Source organism: Triturus cristatus, chromosome 2_2 (genome assembly GCF_964204655.1).
Source record: "Triturus cristatus chromosome 2_2, aTriCri1.1, whole genome shotgun sequence".
Classification (NCBI taxonomy): domain Eukaryota; kingdom Metazoa; phylum Chordata; class Amphibia; order Caudata; family Salamandridae; genus Triturus; species Triturus cristatus.
In genome coordinates, this window is record NC_140582.1 from 1,011,571,994 (window position 1) to 1,011,592,704 (window position 20,711).

At 43.0% G+C, this 20,711-nt stretch overlaps 1 protein-coding gene across 1 annotated transcript in view; it reads left to right on the forward strand.

Annotated features, from left to right (window-relative positions):
• The window catches only part of MAN2B2 (mannosidase alpha class 2B member 2), a 389,507-nt gene that overhangs the window by 261,322 nt on the left and 107,474 nt on the right, over window positions 1-20,711 (forward strand). The window contains exon 12 of the mRNA XM_085642446.1: window positions 8,146-8,337. Within this exon, the coding sequence (XP_085498572.1) occupies window positions 8,146-8,337 (192 nt within the window). The remainder of the gene's footprint in view (window positions 1-8,145; window positions 8,338-20,711) is intronic.

Here is a 20,711-nt window from a genome sequence, read left to right on the forward strand (position 1 = left end):
CACAATACCCTGTAGTTCCAGACATCTCTTCATTACTGACAGCTATTGATTCCGAAGCAACATTCTTTACTGTAATTGATCTCAAGAATGCCTTTTTCAGCGTCCCAATAGATCCGGAAAGCCAATACTTGTTCGGATTTAGTTTAAATGGACGTAGCTTTAAATTCACACGCGCACCTCAAGGATTTACAGAAAGCCCCAGCATCTATAGCCAAGCACTGAAACGAGAACTTGACAGTATCCACATGCCAGTCAACACTGCTCTGCTTCAATATGTCGATGATCTGCTGATCACCGCCCGAAGCGAACCTGAATGTGAAAAAGCATCACTGACGGTTTTACAATTTCTAGCCGAAAAGGGGCACAAGGTGTCCCCTTCTAAGCTGCAATTCTGTGTCCAGCGAGTTATTTACCTTGGTCACTCGCTGTCCAAGGAGGGAAGGCAGCTTACACCAGATCGCATTCAGTTAATAGCTAATATGCCAATACCCAAGACACAAAAGGAGGTGCGGGCTTTCATAGGCCTCACTTCATATTGTAGGCAGTGGATCCCTCAGTGTGCATTTCTAGCAAAACCACTCATTCAATTAACAACACAGGAGGCAGCCACATCGACTGTCCTCCCTTGGACTCAGGAACACACACTAGCTTTTGAAAGCTTAAAGAAAGCTCTATGCCAAGCACCTGTTTTAGCAACACCATGTTACAGAAAACATTTTACACTCTTTGTTACAGAACGAGAAGGTACTGCCTTGTCAGTACTCACACAAGAACAAGCAGGATCACACAAACCGTGTGCTTATTTTTCTAGTACATTAGATCCCGTAGCTCAGGCTCTGCCTGCGTGCCTGAAATCAGTGGCAGCGACAGCTTTAGCAATCAGACAAAGCGATGCCATAGTGTTAGGACATCCATTGACAGTCCAAGTACCACATGCAGTAGAGGTTCTTGTGAATCGAACGCAAACACAACACTTGACTATAGCGCGACTTACAGGTTACGAATTAACATTGTTTCAGCCACATATAGAAATCAGACGTTGTAACACATTGAATCCTGCCACACTTTTACCTGTAAATGGAACAGACCCACTAGCTCATGATTGTATTGATGTTATTACAATAACGACGAAACCCAGACAAGACTTGACAGATGTCCCATTGTCAGATCCAGACCTAACGTTGTATGTAGATGGTTCATGTATGAGAACAGGTACAGGAGAGTTAGTGGCCGCTTACGCAGTCACAACAGACACTGAAATTATTGAAACCAAGTGTATAAATACCTTGTCCGCTCAAGCAGCAGAGCTCGTCGCTCTGACACAAGCCTGTATTCAAGCCACAAATAAAAAAGTCAACATATACACTGATTCACGTTATGCATTCGGAGTTGTACATGACTTCGGCGTGCTGTGGCGAGAGAGAGGTTATTTAACTTCTCACGGTGCCCACATTCAGCACGGACCCCTCATTCATGCCTTATTAGATGCAATACATTTACCCATTGCAATATCGATTATGAAATGTAAAGCTCATACGAAAATTACTGATATCATTTCTCAAGGCAATGATCTAGCTGACAGAACAGCTAAACAGACTGCTCAAACTCAAACATCCGACATGACAAAGACAATAGTCCAGACACCAACACATTGCATGATGGTTAAGGATCCCACTCTTGATGTAATTGACATACAGACACATGCTACTCCAGACGAAATAAGGAAATGGACTGAATTAGGAGGGATCCAAACGGATCAAGGATGGATGACGAAGGAAAAATCTGTGTGGTTCCTTCCTGATTCAATGGTCCGAGTCATTATTAACACTATCCATAGTCCAGCACATCTAGGAGAAAAAGCTATGCTAGACAGCATTCAACATATTTGGTTCAACAAGCATTTACGAGCAGCAGCGAAACAAAAAGTCCGTACCTGTATGATCTGTTGTCAGTTTAACCCAGGAAAAAGCATCCCCGTAGAGCAGGGTGGATTTCAGCCTCCTGATCACCCTTTTGAAATCCTCCAGATGGATTATATCCAGATGGAACGATGTCGAGGATTCAAATATGTTCTCGTAGTTGTCTGTGCTCTTTCCCGTTGGACCGAAGCGTACCCAGTATCAGATTACACTGCCCCGACCACTGCCAAGCAGCTAGTTCGAGAATTCTTCCCACGGTACGGTTTACCACGTGCTGTCTACTCAGATAACGGCCAGCCGTTCTCATCCGAACTAATGAAACACGTTTCACTTTTGTTAGGCTATCAGTGGAAGTTCCATTGTGTCCGACACCCCGAGGCAGCAGGTCTCGTGGAACGACATAATCAAACTTTGAAAATCAGATTGTCCAAAATATGCAGGGAGAAAGGTGTCGACTGGGTAGTAGCATTACCAGTTGCACTCTTTTACATGAGAATGGTAGCACACTCTCGAACAGGGCTATCCCCGTATGAGGTGATCTTTGGCAGACCACCAAATATGTGGGGGACGCCTATACCACGTAAAATAACTGATATTGACTGTAATATGCTGACAGATTATTTGGCTTCCTTGATGTCTGCACTACAATCTTGTCGTTCACAGGTAGCTGCAGCTTTTCCTGACAACACTGAAGTGAAACCCCATGACGTAATTCCGGGGGATCTCGTTTTAGTGAGGAACTTTGATCGAAAGACTCAGCTGGATCCTAGGTGGAGGTCGCCACAATTGGTCTTGCTCACCACAAGGACAGCCGTGAAGATCGAAGGCAGAAAAGGCTGGGTACATTCAAGTCATATCAAGAAATTTTATGGACTACCATCGGATATAAAAACTACACCTCGTGTGTCTTCACCCATTGACTCAAAACTTCCTTTGGTTGACTCAAGTAGTCACGGACATTATAAACTAAAACTCAGATCTAATCAGTCGGAAAATTTGATTGTTTAAGTCCTCTCCAAGGTGAAGCGGTTGAATTTGTCTCCGACATGTATCCCTTAGATCTGAATAGAGAAAAAACCCGAAAAATGTTGAAACGACATACATATTGTAAATCACTGCGTAGTCATTGCACAGTGACGTTATTAATTTTGTTTTTCTTAAGTTTTTTTATAATTATTGCAAGTATATTGTTGCACATATATTATCCTATTTCTAGACATGTTTATAATATTACTGCTGAACATTCTTTTAGTGAATTACCCCCGCATGAATTGTCATACAGATTTGCGCTGCGCAATAACACTTTTATTAGTATGTTACATCATTCCCATCAGGTTAGCAATGCTACAAATTGTTGGATATGTGGCCGACTCCCTCCCTATCAGAACTATAAAGGAATTCTACCCCTTTTTCCATACCCGTTCACACACAACGGCTCCTGTGGAGCATGGTTTAGCTTAATTAATTCCTTAGATTCAAATTCTGCAGTTTATCAAGACAACTGGGTATGGGGAAATCTGAACTTAGTTTTACTTAAAGTCTGCCACCCCAACAAGGAGGGACTTCCCAAAAGAACAGGAACTGATCTAGAAAATGAAGTATATGGATTAGGTAATTTTACGCTTAATCTTATGATCCTAAATATCGAATCCGAAGCTACTCCAATTTTGCCCGCCATGGCAGTATTTCCAGTAAAAGGTGAATTATGTGTGAGAAAGAATGGTTCCATACATATGGGCCATAGTAGATGCACCACTGTAATAGAATTCAGTGATCAAGGCAAGTCGACATTTAGAGCTTCCCGCCATTCCTATTTTATATGTGGTCAGACGGCATATGTACGTTTGCCTCTAGATTGGGATGGTACCTGCTACATTGGATTCCTTTTGCCACCTGTTTTTCTAGCTCCTCCTGATTATCACAGAAATACTCATTTAGTACACAATAGAGAAAGGAGAGATCTCCCAATAGTCGACTACACTGAAACAGCATGGGAAAAATACACAGATTTCAATAAAGGTCTCTTTCCCTATATAGGTACCGTTACTAATAGTAAGCTGATACGTAGATTGACTAGAACCCTTGAAGCAGTAGTGAACGAAACTATTTCCGCCTTAGGCAATTTAACAGAAGAGCAGTCTGCCATGCGGATTGTTGTGCTTCAAAATCGTCTTGTCCTTGACGTCATCCTGGCTGATAGGGGCGGAGCTTGTAGGGTCATCGGATCAAGCTGTTGCGTATTCATACCAGAAAATTCGCCATCTGTATATAAAGCTATAACGCGCCTTCATAAGATTGTAAGCCAGATACACCAGAATCCAGGCACCTGGACTTGGTCCGGTTGGTTTTGGAGCGTGTTATCAGCCTGGGGATGGAGAGTTCTATCCTTCCTAGGTATTGGCCTTCTCATACTATTCAGTTGCTGCTTATGCCTGCAATGTGGACCAGCGATTTGTGGTCTGTGTGCCACATCGTGCATTCCACATCAAGATTTTCATTCAAGATCCCGGAAGAAGAAAGAAGAACAAATGATGCTATATGAACAGATCAATGGATTAATGAAGATTGATATCTCTTGACGGGCAAGTAGGGGACAAGGAGGGAATGTGGAAATATGGATTTTTCTGGTCAGTTATGTCCCCTATCTTGGACCCCAACGGTTCTATGTACATGTTACAAGTACATGTATGTTCCCTCCAGTTCCAGTTATGAAGACGCAAATACATGTGCGTCCACCGTTAACATGTCCTCTTTCAGATCCGCCATGAATGGGCCGGATATTCCATTCCTAAGTACGAAAGGCCACCGCCTTTATATGGTTCACTTATGCCATTTTACAGTTCAGACGAGTAGGCCCTGATTCTGTCATCAAGCTTTTCTTGCTTTCTGTCTCTGAAGCTCCAGTCCGAGCCTGCATCTGTGACCATGAACTTTGTCTCATTCCCTGCGCGGCTCACGATGCCTGACATCAGCTTGCTGCCTGCCAAGAACTGTATTTCACCTTCGGAAATTATCTGCTCCGCTCCCTGCCCAATGCATTCCGGTCTAGTAGCTTAAGTAAACATTCTGCCAACTACCGAGCAGAGGCCCGGCTTCTCTGTCTTTATACAAGTAATTCGTAGTCCTGTTACTATGGAAGATTCCTGCCCTCGCATCTAGTGTAGACACTTAGACGCTTGTACACGCACTAACAGTCAGTATAGTCAGTATAGAATAAGATTCTACTCCAAGAAGGCCTCTCTTTTGGATAACATAGTTCTTTAAACATAGGATGTTAGATATGATTTGGGATTAGGTTGACTTGACCCTCTAGACATCTGTCGCCACATGTAGAGCTAAATGTCAAGTCCCCTTCACCCCCTAGCTGCACGTCAATCACACGTCATGCTGCTGCGCGCGCATCTCTGCAAAGTATTTCTGCTGACATTGCGAAATTATTTCATAGGTCCACCCATATGTAACATCACAACCAATGACGTTTCCTTGTTACTCCCAATTACGCCTCCTTCAGCTACGCATGTGAAATGTTATCTTTGCTATCAATTGTTACGCCTCTTGCATTTGCTTCGCTGTAATGCCTATTGTATAAAAGTTATTAATTATCAATAATGTATGTACTTCACTTCCTGAGCCTCCGTGGTGATGGAACTTGGAGTCCACGATTTCGAAATCGTCCATTGGAATAAAGCCCGTTCTTAACCTCTAATACCACGGATTCTGCCTCTTACTTATTGAGCTATTTTTATTATGTTCTGTATCAAATTAAGTCCCGGTAATTAAATTATTTACCACACCGCAAAACACACTTGTTCATACTATTCACCTAGCAGAGCGGGTTTCAAGCATCTATGCATATTGGTCCCATGTCATGAGTATGGTTGCCACCTGGCCGGATGTCAATCGGCACCACCGTTTTTTTTAATGTCCCGGCCGGTATGAAGATAAATAAAATCACTTAAAGCTGGTATTTCTAGCCCTTATCTGTACGGATGTATGTCATTACATCGCATACCAATACCATGCGTGCCATTACAACGCGGGTATTACTACGCGATGTAATGACAATGACATGCCATTACGTCACATACTTTTACCACGACTATGCTTTTACCACACATGCCATTACAACGCAAAGGCATGCGTAGTAAAGCTATAGTCGTGGTAAAAGTTTGCAAGGTAAGTGACTCTACTCTACCCAACACACTAATATAGTACCCCTACACAACCCTCCCCCGCCCCCCAGTTCTCTCCCTACAATAACACTACACTACCCTACACGACCCCCGACACTACCCTAAAACACTACACTACACACACACTACAACACTACCCTAAACCCTAACACACTACACTACACAAACTCTACAACATTACCCTAAACCCTAAAACTCTACAACACTAGACACTAAAACACTACACAAACACTACTATACTACACTTAAACCTAAAACACTACACTACACTAAAACCTAAAACACTACACTACCCTAAAACACTACACTACACAAACACTAAAACACTACCCTAAACCCTAAAACACTACACTACACAAACACTACAACACTACCCTAAACCCTAAAACACTACACTACCCTAAACCACTACACTACACAAACTCTACAACACTACCCGAAAACCTAAATCACTACAACAGTACCCTAAACCCTAATACACTACCCTAAACAAACACTGCAACACTACACTACAAAAAACACACTAAAACATTAAAAAAAACACACACAACACAAACAACACTACTTTTACACTACCCTAAACCCTACAAAAGTAACCCCCACCCCAAGCGCAAACCCCCTTACCTCTCTCCTCTCCAGCATCGCCGTCTCTGCTCCCGGTTCCTGCTTCCTGCTTCGAGGGGCGGTGCACGTCGTTGTGAGGAAACAGCCTCAGCTTCCTCACAACGACTTGGATAGCCGCCATTACACATTACATCGCATGCGTTGTAAAAGCGCTTGCGATGTAATGGTATGCCTGGTTTTTACCACGCATTGTAACATCACATGCGTTGTAATGCATGCGATGTAATAGCAACGCGTGGTAAAAACCGTGTTGTAATGGCTGTTCCCCTTCATTCACAACCAGCTAATTTACCCATATGCACTGCTTGCCTATCTCTTGCTTTCACGTGCCCATTCCACAGAAGCCCCATTACTGTGTCTCATACAGTTTACCTACTGCAAGTGTCCCAAAGCACTGTGCCCCCAAGAACCCTTTGCCTACTGCATATGTCCCTCACTCTGGGGTCCAGATACCACCTATCTGTCTGATAGCCTGTTCATGCTGCTTGTCGACTGCTTCAGTGTTGCAAGGTCTGAAATACTAAGCAAGCACAATCTTCTAAAACGAAGTGTAAAGCTAGCACAAGATCTTCCATAAGAAGCCCAAAAAGAGCCCAGCCATCAGAAATCATCAAAAGGAGATATAGGCACATGATTATGAGTGAATAAAACTTTTATGTAAGACGCTTTAAAACCATACTCCTTGTTCTTTGCAGACATCCAAAATAACTGTGTGCTATATCCTGACCCTCCTGAAACATGTATAATTCATAAATTTGTTATGAATACTAAAATAACATAAATGACTTATTCATTAATTGATTTTACTGTTTTTCCCCTTAAACAGCTTTGCCTAATTCATGCACTTGCCGTTATACAAACTATTGTACATTCGTACATGCACTTACTATACATGCCTACATTTTAGAAGAGGAAAGTTGGTGATTTTGCAAAAATAATCAGAATGTATTTCTCTCATTGGCTTCTATTGGAGCAGAGGCAATTTCAGGCAGGAGACAGCCAAAATAAAGCCATTTCAGAGATTAAGTACGATTTGGCATGCAGCAGAGTAAATAGCCACTTCCAAAAAATGTGTTTGCATTGTAGGAGTGCTTGTTTAGTGATTGCGCAAAATCAGTTTTTTCATAAGGACCCGTGTGTTTCATCACCTCATATTTGATTTTTAATGATCACTCCTTGCTCTACATATTTACTCCTGACACATATGCCAAAATCCTGCTGAATGTAGGCCTCTTCACCTGGAATATATAAAGCCGTAATTAAAGTGGACGGGAGTTTTGCTCGAAGTGCAAGATTTGACAGAAGAACATCAAGCAATTCAGAAGTTTTGAGTCTTCAGATATGAAGTGTTTAAGATGCGTTGTTCTTTTATTATATTGTGATTTTTTCTTCTTTACATTTGTTTCCAGAGCGAGTAACCGGACCATCGGATTGACTCAGGAGTTTCTTGAGTATCACGTAAATGGCGACACGAGTAAAGGGCCTATATCTGATAATTATATGTTCACTGCCAATGGATCAGCTGTGCAGGCCTATCAAGTGGTGGGATTGGAAATTGTGACTGGAAAACTCGTGACTGAAATTAGGCAATATTTTTACAGGTAAGGGCATGCTCCTGCTTTACAGACTGACTTGTAAAAAAACTAAGGGCCTGATTCTCAAAGGTAAACTTACACTTTTGTGTCTGCTTACAATGGTTTGCTATTCACAAAGGTATTTGACTAGTAGTTTCTTTACGACTGTGGAGTCTCCGAACATAAAAAGGAGGAGGAGTGGCCAGTGAACTCCGCTCTGCCAGCGGAGTTTGCGAACTTTTGCGCACTCCAAGCTCTGTGTAGAGCGCAGAGTTATGAAAAACTCCGCCTACAGCCAGTGCAGAAGAGTTTACCGGTGCGCTCACTCCCCCCTATCCTCTTAGTCCTAAATGATCAACTGAGCCAGAAAGCAATTAGTCACCTTATTTGCTTGAGACTAACCTCTGATGAGTGACACTTAGCAGGACTGTCATCAGACACCATGCCTTCACTGTAATATGGGTAAAATGAAAGTCGATCTTCGGCATAGTGCCGTCCTATAATACAGAAGTGAATCAGTTATTGCAGCAGCACGAGGTTTCCAGGAGGAGGGCTGAAGACAGTGTTGTTGAAACAGCTCCCTGGTTTGAAGTTGACACTAGGCACAGCACCAACTTTCAAATAGCTTAACTTCCTATCAAATAAACACTGCTCGCCTCTCCTAACACACAGAAACGAGCGACTGCGCCGAGCTGCAGTGGGGAGATCCTCACGACCAAGGTCAAGGGCTCCTCAGTCAACTTAGCCAGAGTTGGGCTGGTGCCCTCAAGAGTGTCTGCACTCCTAATTAAGCGCACCCTTCCCCCGCCAGCCCCCTGGCCTCCAAGCTGTTGCCAGGACACCCACCAACCCAGGGGTTTTTCCGGGGGCGCTGCAAAACTCTGCTGGGACAGGAGGAGGAGGAGGGTATTGACCCATGCCACTACAGGGTAAGGCCCACTGTATAAGTTAAATGTCCAAGGGTAATTTCAGAGCTGTTGTGCATAAGGCTGTTATGCATCGGTATGGTGCATAGGAATATATCAGGAGTAACGTATAGGACTTTTTGTATTGGCAATGAGCAGCAGTATCGTCCAGGAGTTTAATGCGTTGGCCATAGTGAAAGGGCGATGAGAAGGAAATGTGCTGGTTTCTTGCGCTGGACCATGATGCTGGAGTATTATGCAGGGGTATTGGTATTCAATGTTTAACATGATGGAGGGGCAATATGTGCTTAACTTGCAATGGAAAATTGAGCTTGGGTAACCAGTGGATATTAATGTGCCGGGACACTGCACAGGTGGTCTGATGAGGGCAATTTTGCATTAAGCATTGTGCAAGCCTATTTTCCTATGCGCATAGTGAATGGGGGCAATGTGCAGACATCTTTTGGGTGCATCGTTGTACGTGAGCAAATGTGCAGTGGTATTTTACAAGGACATTGGTGAGGTGGTATCGTGCAGGTGGCCTTGCAAAGGATGGATAACACACATAGCATTTACTCAAAGAGCAATTAATTGGTGGTGGATTGGCTGGAAAAGTGGGAAACTGATGATATGCCGGAAGGGTTGGAACTCTGCATGCACATGGAATTTCACTGAGTTTTTTGGTAACTCCGCAGAGTTCCTCCATGAGCTCCGCCAAGGTCTAATAAAAAGATAGGACTGTCTTATATTTTTATGTGCGGAGACTTCACAGTTGTAAAGATACTACTAGCAAAGTACCTTTTTCAATAGCAAACTGTCATAAGCTGGCACAAAAGTGCAGGTTTACCTTTGTGAAACCGGCCCTAAATGTGTGAATATATCTGAATATCAAATTACCATAGGGGGTTGCGCAGCACAGAAAAGAAATCTTTAAAATGTACGTTCATTAACTCTTAAAGCTTTTATCATGAGCCAAATTGAAGTGCATGTAAGTTAAAGTAAATTGTGGAATTTTTGCTATGCCTGCATATTTTTTCATCTCGCTACAGACCGCTCCAACTATCTGTTTCAGGCAGCACTTTTTTTTTTTCTTCAGAGTTTTATATAGCGCGAACTTGACCCGAATCCAATCAGGTATCAGAGCGCTTTACATAGCACCAGTTATGTTACGTTACATGAGGACACACATTCATTTTTTGTTAGGCACAGGGAGATTAAGTGATTTGCCCAGAATCACAGGATGTTTTAGCGTTAGGCCAACTCCTCTCCACAGGGTCAACCCTTGCACATGATTAGATGGCATTCTTATCGGCCTATGGTCCCTGCTTTTTTATTTGTAGTTTTGTTCTTTTACACTTGCCTTTGACTGGCTATTTTGTCTAGTCTTTCCCTGCTGAATACATGCACCTACTTTTTGCATTTTTTTTCTTATAGTGTCTTTATTTGGCCGAGCATCAGTGCACTTGCGCGGTCTGCAGGACCATTTTTGGTCAACAAACCCACGTTATTTCCACCTGCTACTTACCAATGGTTCCCTCCACCGTCGTTCTTCTTTGCTACATCCTAATTCGCTCTTGCAGCCGATACCTCACTTCCATTCAAGGCTAAGGAGCACCGGCCAACCACGGTCTCCCCCTTAGTTGCTGCCGCCCTCCCACCACCCTCCGACACAAATGCAGTGTGTTTCCTTTAAAGAGACGACACGTCCGTTGCTGCGTCTGCCCAATGGCAAAAAAATACAGGACAAAAAAAAAAAACAATGTACATATTAAACGTTTCGTGCGGGCAGGCCATTTACATATGCCCATATTGATTGACAAATTAGCAATGGATACGGACCAGGTCAGCCAGGAAGAATGATTAACAAAACCCATTTACGCTGAATCGATGTTCAGTAAATTGTGTACAAGAAGAATCAGTGATTTCCCTCCCGCCATTAGAATTTAAATCCTCTTTAAAAACCTTAAGTACTAAGATCAGCTTTAATAGAGATCTTAAAATCTGTAATTCTAACGAGAGTTTAAAGATAATAGCTAGGACGAGCTCTTCAAGAATTTCCTAGAACATGGAATCCGACGTTGGCTCACCCTGTGTCGCATGAATCTCTTACCTTTAAACAATTTAACAGCAAACTAGTCCCAGAACTTGGAAAATGAAAACATTTGTAATTTTTGCGAGCTGAGTATTCAGAACCTGGATCATGTCTTGTTTGTATGTCCAGCATTGGTTTTGAGTCGTCGTCGCTGGCTTAGGCCAATGTTTTTACAAAATGGTGTTAAAGATGTAGCTTCAGCCCGTGATTTTCTCTTTTGCCTGGAAAATGAAGTAGTCTCTGTAAAATTAACAACTTTTTAAAAGAGTTTATGTATATATTTTAATATCTTATATATACTTGTTTTAATCGGACTGCTTCCCTTGTGTCTGTTGCACTATTATGGAGTCCTAATATTCGCTCCTTTTCCAGATAGTATTTTGCACATGTTTTGGTTACTACTTAATTGCTCTTTGCACAACTGGGGTATGTCTTGCTTCTCGCCCAATTTCTTGTTGCTAATTTTAAAATTCCATTCTCTATTGAAGTTGGAATTCGGAACGTATTTTGCACATGAATCTGATGTAAATCAACTGCTTTTGTAGCACGTTAGGATATGCTTTGCTATCCCTGTTCTCTTGCTGCTAATTTCAACTTAACTTTCTGCTGAATCTGGATCATTTAATTGTATTTTGCACATGAATTGGCTGCTACTTAAATGCTTTTTTGCACAATTCGGGATATGTTTTGTTACTTCAATCATTATGCTGCTAATTCCAAACTCTATTTGCCGAAGTTGCATTGTGTTGAAAAATCTGTATATGTTTTATTATATTTTAGGTAATAATTTGTATGTATTTTATTGTGGACCTCATTGGAGTTCCAAATCTTTAAATAAATATTGAATTGAATTGTGTGACAAAATGGGTTCCCCTTTATGCACGGGCCTGCGTGTACTGCATCTGTATAAAATTATGACACACTCAACATCAAAATTAAATGACAACAAGCCGTACCTTGACTGGACTCTGCGATCTGAGCTGAGCACACTGGGATGATTTAGCACCGAGTTATCTGATAGATCAGAGAGGTGGCAAGTTATTGCAGCCTTCGGTGTCACTGAGCACTCTTTCATTGCCCCCCAGGCTTTCTTTATTTTTCAAAGAACGGATCTCACTCCGGTGGTCAGAGCTGTAATGAAGCAAGTTGATGATATCGCTTACGTCTGTAGTAGGGTAGCTGTTTTAGGATTGCCTCACTCTCATTTTCCCCCTAAGTCCACCGTGCTCTGCAGTCTCTCATCACTTAATCTTTCCTGTTCTCCATCTGCATTTTACTCGACAGCGCCTTCCTTTTCATTACTGTCTTTTCACTCTGCCTTCTGCCCGTACTTCCTTGTGCTGCCCTCTCCACCATGCCCTAACTCGCACTCACCCACACTCTTCTCACCTGTAAACACAATATTTTATTTTCCTTTGCAGATGTCAGTATTCAAACAGCTGCATATGTATCCTTCGCGCACTTTGAGGCAAAATGCGTTTTACAGTTAGGACGTGTGTGACAAACAATTTCTTTGTGCACGCTGCAGAGAGGCCAAGGATTGGATGAGCAAGTAGTCTGAACATAATAATAACCCACCGGTGGGCATAGTCTGTGAAAAACTCTCTCTGCCTTCACTCTCCAATCCAGAACTCACAACTGCGCCCCCTGTAAACACCTTCCAACAACCTGAACTAGCCATCTAAAAGCAACTCTATACACAGTTTGCGCTATACAAGAGTCATACGTTGATAAGCAAAAAACTACAGAAACACAATACCTGAAAGAAGTATATATTCGTAGGCAATATAAGATGAAGAAAAACAAGAAATTTAAAAAGTGGCTGCATCGTTTACATGTATCTTATGGACATTGTTGAGAAATGGACCTGTATCCTTGATGCAACTTGAACTCTGTTGATTGCAGCCGGCGCAGTGCCGCCAGGGTCTGGGTGGCATGAAGATCAGTAATGCTCATGATTCCATACAGTAAGTGACGAGAGCACGGATGCACCCTGGCTTCGGTGACTGGAGACATTGGAGTGCAGAGCGCTGGCACAGGACCGGACCCCGTAGCCACCTCAGCAGGCAGGAGAACACTGTCACTTCCAATTATGCAATCACCATCTTGGACCCCAGGGACAGGCCCCTCTGCTTAATTTTAATATCCTGGCCGCATTGTGAATCGGAGGCAGAGATAGATATATGAGGGGACAACTACTTCTGCGCCTTGGGAGAAGGGCAGCCACCTCCTAATCTGCTCCCACCCCACCAAGGCTATAATTTGCGCGATCCTTTTAAAGTACCAAGGCCGATGCAATCGGATTTTGGTGAGGTTCAATACCGGGAGGTAAGACCAGCGTACCAGAAACTCCTGCTTGGTTCCGGAAGGCTGCAGGTATATATGCGTGTTATCGTACCTTCCCTCAGAAATGTATAACTGTTAAGTTTTTAGTAAAGGTATGTCGTTCCTAGTTTCCAAACTTTCATTTCTGTTAAGTTTTTACTAAGCACGTGTGTCGTTATAATTTATTGTGTGTGTTTATTTGACTTTTACGTTCCCCATGTGGTGAAAACTTGCGGGGCTGGCAGGTCAATAAGAGTTCACAAATAAAGTTGAAATCTCAAGCCTTAGAGTATCCGAGAGTGTGATTTCTCTGAGTGGCACCGTCGCTGCTGAAATCTGCAGTGAAGAGCTGGTCAGGTGTATTGGCAATCTATCAGTTCTCTCCCAACCCAAGAGCAGGGGGGCTTTTAGGGCTGGGATGGCTGCGGCAAGTTTGGTTTTTGGCTACCGGTGCTCCACCTTCTTACATTTGAAGGGCGACTTCAGGTGAGGGGACCACAGAGGTTTTCCAAACGACCAGCTCCTGAGACCACCTCCGGCCAGACCCCAGGTACCGTTCGCGTCGCTGTCCTTCAACCCAGCTCCCATCTCCCCAAAAGTCCTGAAGCAGTTCATGGTGCAGTGGCCACTGTCATCCCTGCCCTAGAGCCTCGTCCACCACTACTCTCTCCAGTTACAGTGCACTATCCTCTGCCCGTGGGCACAGCCCCATTTCTATTTTCCAACATTGCATACAGCACCCACCTTCCTTCTGCCTCAGGTACAAGGAGTCCTGCCCTCAAACCTTCGCCACAGTGTCCAGCATTTTCCTAGCCTAGGAGTATAAATGGGGCTCTGCTGGTCCTACTACAGATGTAGTAGCTTTCTTCCTTGGCCAGCTAGTGCCTAGAGTGTTGTCCTTCCTGAGGCAGACTGTTGCTGTCCTCTTACAACAGGAGCACTGCCCGGCATCCTCCTACCTCAGGAACAGTGCCCAGTACTGGTCCTCAACTAGAACTTCTCCCGGCAAGATATCCCTTACTATCCTGTCACATCAGGTAGAGTACACAATATCTTTAAATGCCAGGTGCAATGACCTTGTACATCCTACTGCTACCAATACAGTAATCTAGGGACTTTACTCACCTTGTCTCAACTATCATCAATAGATTGTTAACTCAAAAAACTGAAAAGATGGGTGTTTAAAGATCTACAGAAACAACAAGAAATGTTTACCAAAGCATCCCTCAGCACCACCTCAGTAGCACTAAAGCACCACCTCCGCACCAGTGTAGCATTACTGCACTACAAAATTCCATTACACTGAATACCATTTAATTACTATCCACATAACTACAACACACCATGCCACATGTTTCCACTACACAACTCCACGCCACACAATTCAACAACAAACAATTCCAGTGCAACCCATATCTCCCTCACACTTCCACCAACTCTGTCATCTCTCCACAACACACCCACTGCCCCTCTCATCTCTCCCTCACACTCCCACTACCCATTTTCATCTTGCAATCCCTCTGCCCACTCTCATCCCTCCCTCACACTCCCTATCTAGTCTCTATAATACCTGCTCAAACATGCTACCTTCTGGTATCTCCTCGCGCTGTGCACTGGTCCACCTCTCGCCTCCCACTCCCTGGGGACCACCCGCCCGATCTCTCTCTCTCTCTCTCTCGTACCATCTCTTATCCCTCTCTCTCGTGCACTCTTCCCGCCTATCCCATGTGTTTCACTTCAGGTCTTTCCACACAATATCTTTCCCATACCTTTTCAAGGTTTCAGTCCCTCTTTATATGTCTGTGCCCTGCTGTCCACTTCTTTCACTCTTTCTCACATACTCTTTCTGCTCCTGTCTGAAGTTCATTCACCACTTCGTGTGCAAACTGCCTATGCCTCTCTATCTTCCTTTCTATCTATTTTCTGCAGTTTTCACCCGTATCTACTCACTATGCCACATAATTCCACTACACAAAAACACTATACAACACACAATACCACACCACACAATTCCACAAATAACAATTCCAATCCAAACCACATAATTCCACTCCACACCACATACTTTCAAAACACTCCAAACAAAAACACAGTGCTAAAAGACATTACCATTTACAATGTCAATAGCTCTAACTCTCAAAAATGCGAGACCTATTGCATTGCAAATGCTTGTTTTTTATTAGCAGTGTCCGTCGGTGGGCACATCTTGGGTTTCAGAGCATTCTTGTGCTCTTTGTTTCTTGTTAGTTTTCCTTCCATATTTGGGAGTTGCACTTCCTCGATTCTCTTCCTGCCTCAGCATGAACCAATTAAGCCTCTGAGACTGTATTTTACATGCTTTCTTTTGGGTATGCATAGAGACAGCAGGGTATTAAAATAGGTAGACAAACCAGCCATCATGGAAAACACAATTTCTTGGCTGAATACGGAACTGATGCAGTGAGCACCCCAGAGACGTAGATGCCCAATAAATTTGTGATCAAATCAAAAAGAAAACAATTGTTTTTTAATTTGTGCCTTTGTTTTAAAATGTACACTGTTTCGTATTATACATTCTGGAGCACTGTGAAAAGTATTTCTATGCATATCATCAAATCTGCTAAGAACTACACCTAGGAACCTATTCCACAATTTTCTCTTTGTAAAATGGCTGCTTCATTTGCAGAGATCTGTTGTATGTTAGTTACATACTTTGCTGTCATTCTTCAATGTCTAAGGCACCCATTGTGAGGTTAACACTATCCTCTGCTTCTCCCCATCGTACTAATTGCTCAGCAGCAGTCAGACTCACAGCAGTGTGTCACTGCAATCAGACGTTTTTTCACCTTCGGCACATAATCATGGGGTGAAGTGGGAGCATCCTAAACAACCATAGGCTTGAGCGGGAGTGAGGTGCACATGGCCCTTTAGAGGGCAGTACGGGGACGTGTCGTGAGTACTAGTGTGGTGCTTTGCCAACATGCATGGAGGCTATCCACTTTCTGGAGATATGCCAACATCCCATAGGGATAGGCCTTCTGATTGGTCCCACCTCTTTGGTGAAAAGGCTGGTTCTGCCCTAAAACGCTTCAAGGAAAGCAGTGCCTCAGTGCATTCCTTGGGCTTTTCCACCTCTTTTATGACAATTTCCTCCAAGGTTACCCCAGAGGATTGACATATAGACAACACCAGGCTCTACCACCACCGCAACAATTGCCCCAGTCTTCTTATGGCAAGGGGCGTAGATCAGCACACACCACGCAGGTCATCAGGGATACCATTCTTCTCAGTCCCCTGCCCCTGCAGCATCAGCATCCAAGCTGCCTTAGTTTGCTTTTAGTGACACACAATGTCTGTCCGGGTGACTGTCCATCACATCTGATGGGTCCTCCAGATTGTCCGGCATGGTTGTACCCTTCGGTTTCTTTCTGACCCACCATAGTTTGCTGCCACACCAGAGCAGCTTTCAGAAGAGCATCTGTCAATTTTGCTGCAAGAAATGAAGGTTGTTCTAGCCAAAGGGGCTATCGAGAGGATAAAGGCGTCTGAAGTAAGGTTGGTGTTTCCTTGTGCTGAAGAAGGGCGGAGGCATTCATCCAATTTTAGATCTTCACCCTGTGAATGCCTTCCTATGGAAGAACAAATTCAAAATGCATACACTGGTTCAAGTTCTGTCTGCACTGAATCCAGACAACTGGATGGTTTTCCTGGACCTGCGGGACACTTACCTTTATGTGCTCGTCTTGCAGTCCCACAGATGTTACATGTTTAAATTCAGCCAGGAGCCTTTTCTGTTTGCTATTGTCTAGTTCAGCCTTACAAGTGCCCCTCGGGTGTTCTCAAAGTGATGGTGGCGGTTGCTGGCCATCTTCTGCGGCTGGGACTACCGCTTTTCCCCTACCCCGATAACTGACTGTTGAAGGCGTTCAAAATAATGGCGGTAGGATTTAGTACTACCATGTTGCCCGGCGATAAAACGACGTAGCAATAGTGCGGTGCTCTTCCAGCACGGACTGATATTTTGAGGAAAAAATTACTGTGCCAGATATTGTAACGCTACGGGCTCAACCGCATTAACACAGGAACCGTACGGCATCAGAATTTTTTGTCACTTCAAGCAAGTACGCACTCATATTCCTAGTGACTGCTTAAATACAGGATCTTACCTGCTAGCTAGTGCCCTCATTCCCTGAGCACCATTGGGAAATTCGACCGCTGATTTAGCCCAGAGCTCGGCATCTCATGATAAGGAATTATGAAAACATGGCTACCTGATGAAGGCAAAACGCCGAAACGCGCGTAGATTATACCTAGCCATGCTAGATAATTAGATTTGATATTTGTTGCCCTTTACCTTACCCCCTCTTATGTTTCCGTTATTAATTGGAATCGCATACAACATTTATTGTATGAACTTGATTATAGATGTACAAATGAATGTATAAAGAATTGAATCAAAGGACATTTATCCTCATGCAAGGAAAGATATATAACTTGTAAATACTTGTATAAATTTGCTGATTTCTATAATAAAATTAAAAATTACAAATGTATTCTTACGTTGTTTTGGTCCTTTGACTATCACATGTGTTTTTAACTAATTACCAAACAAACACAGATTGAAAACAAGGGGGTCTTAGGGAATTTTAAAGACCAAAATGGCTTTATTCCCCAATCATAACTCAAAAAACAGTACGAAATCCATGGGTCTGAACAACTAGCTAGAAAAGTGTGTGCTCAAAAGCTATAAAAAGATGGCTGTATAATCTATTAAGACAGAATCACAAAATGCACACCTAGGACAGCCAAAGGGCATTTCCCTTTTTAGGACAAAATCCCTCACTCACCACAAAGGTGACCTGCTTCATCATGGGGATTCTCCTCTCCAAGGATAACCTAGTTCCTTGGAGGGCTACAACCCTCTCAACTAGAGAGAGGAGCTCAGGGATGTTTTGAATACCAAATAGGATATCCTAAATCCTCATGTGAAAGACAAGAGTATGAGTGAAGGCGCAGCACAAAAGAATATATAAGTGAAGAAGTGTAGAATAAAACTGGATAAGGGTTGTACAATTGAGAATTTATTCATATACACCCTTTGCCGGGATTAAAAACAGAGCACCAGCGGTATGGATTTAGAACCGCTCCGGTGACAGTGAAAAAAGTGGTCGACATGTTTCAGCCATACTGCCCATGCGTGGGTCAGGCTTTCATCAGGACCTCTAACAGGTGCTGCTGCGAACAATGTGAGAACAAGTGCAACAAAAAAAGGATACGGAGTATAATTCGTCAGTGTATAAACTCCCTCCTCAGTACATCATTTGGAAGGAAGAGGAGTATACCTAAAATACAAAAAAAAAAATTAAGTCAAGAAAATACTAATATTACATGAAAAACGGTGTACAATGTGACTCTGTGAATAGAAAAATATTTTGAATATCGTACCCGCATTTGCTGGGTATTCAATCCCACCTCAGCCTGGCAGCCGCTCAGGAAGGGGGCACCGCTCTACAAGGGAACTGTGTAAATTGTAATTAACATAACATGTCCTTCCTCTGCCTATGGGTGAAATCTCACTCCTATAGAAAGTCATGGAGGCATGTATACACATTCAATTACAGAACTAAGGAAGGGACAGGGAACTTGTAAATGTAAACAAATCTTATTGATATAAGTGATATGGCCATACGTTGTATTCAGAGTAAAAATCAGAATTACTATAAAAGCCCATGGTGTATAAAGGACTGCCATCATCAAGGACCTAAATCCTAAAAGTACTGAAGTATACCTTCTTGTGTAAAGTATTCAGTACATAAGGTGTTTGTTTGACAACAGATAAACCAACAGGGTAAAAATACCAAGAACCACCAACAACACAGACGGTCCTTGCAAAAAAATGCCCCTTAGTGGTTAGGATAGGGAAAGCGTGATGCCCATACACAGACTCAATTCATTCCCATAGAATCTTTACTCCATCAAGAGCAGTAGTATTACTGATGTCAAATGAATACTAAAACAATTCTATGCCCAAGTCAAAGTAACGAATGGGTGAAAAGGCAAAAACCGGATCACCTCCCCGCTCACCTCTCCGTCGGTACTCCGTGCGGTATAGAGCCGGCGTCCGGAGGTAAGCTGGAACGGGACCCGCACCCCGGTTAAATAGTGCACCAAAATGATTCAATCTCTCACAGCTGAAATGATACCGTGAGGAAAAAACAACACTGCGCAGACGTGGAAGACGGTCTGCTAGTCTCACGAACATGCGCCCGTGGATCCTATAAGAAATTGACTCCGTAGGAGAAATGTACCATTCTTAATGGTTTTCAAAGTTAATTACTGTAAACTTGGTATCGTAAGATCAAATAAAGGGCAGCGATACCTATAAAAAAAACCTTTATTCTATTTCCAGCGAGATGAACTGCCATCAAGCCCGCGCATGTCCTCAATACTACACATCCGCGCATGCGCTGTAATTGGAAGAGCTATCGCTCCCCTAACAAAGCGATCTACCATCTGCCTGTCGGTATATCATATGTCAAAACATGCAAGGAGGATATGGCCAAAATGATTCAAATTGGCAAATCCATATCTGTACAGCTGTTATAAGTAAAAACCAAACAACTGCCAGAGGAACATAAGGCACAAGGTACTTCGTTCATGGTGACCTATTGGCTGCCGCTTTGGTGTCTGGATATATAGATCTGTAAACACGCCAAAAAAAATGAGTAACAAGCTCAAAATTCCCAGTGGTTAATATAAGGCATCCAGAAACGACCACTTAATGCAAACTAGATGACACAATAAATACTGGCAGAGAGTATCATCAAACAGGGTCTATGTGTCACAATGATTAAAGTGAAACCCATGGGATCTCATCATTTAAACCCACACTGTCACTTTTCAATTTGTGGACCCACCATTGTTCTCGTCTGAATAAAAATGAGGTCACGTCTGTGATGTGTGTTGAAATGTACGGTTTTTCTAGTACAGTCCATTTGAGATCCACTGGGTTATGTGACGCAGTCAAGAAATGTGTAGTTCATTTCGTGGATGATTTTCTACACCTGATGGTACTCTTGTGTTCCAGGATTCTTGTTTTT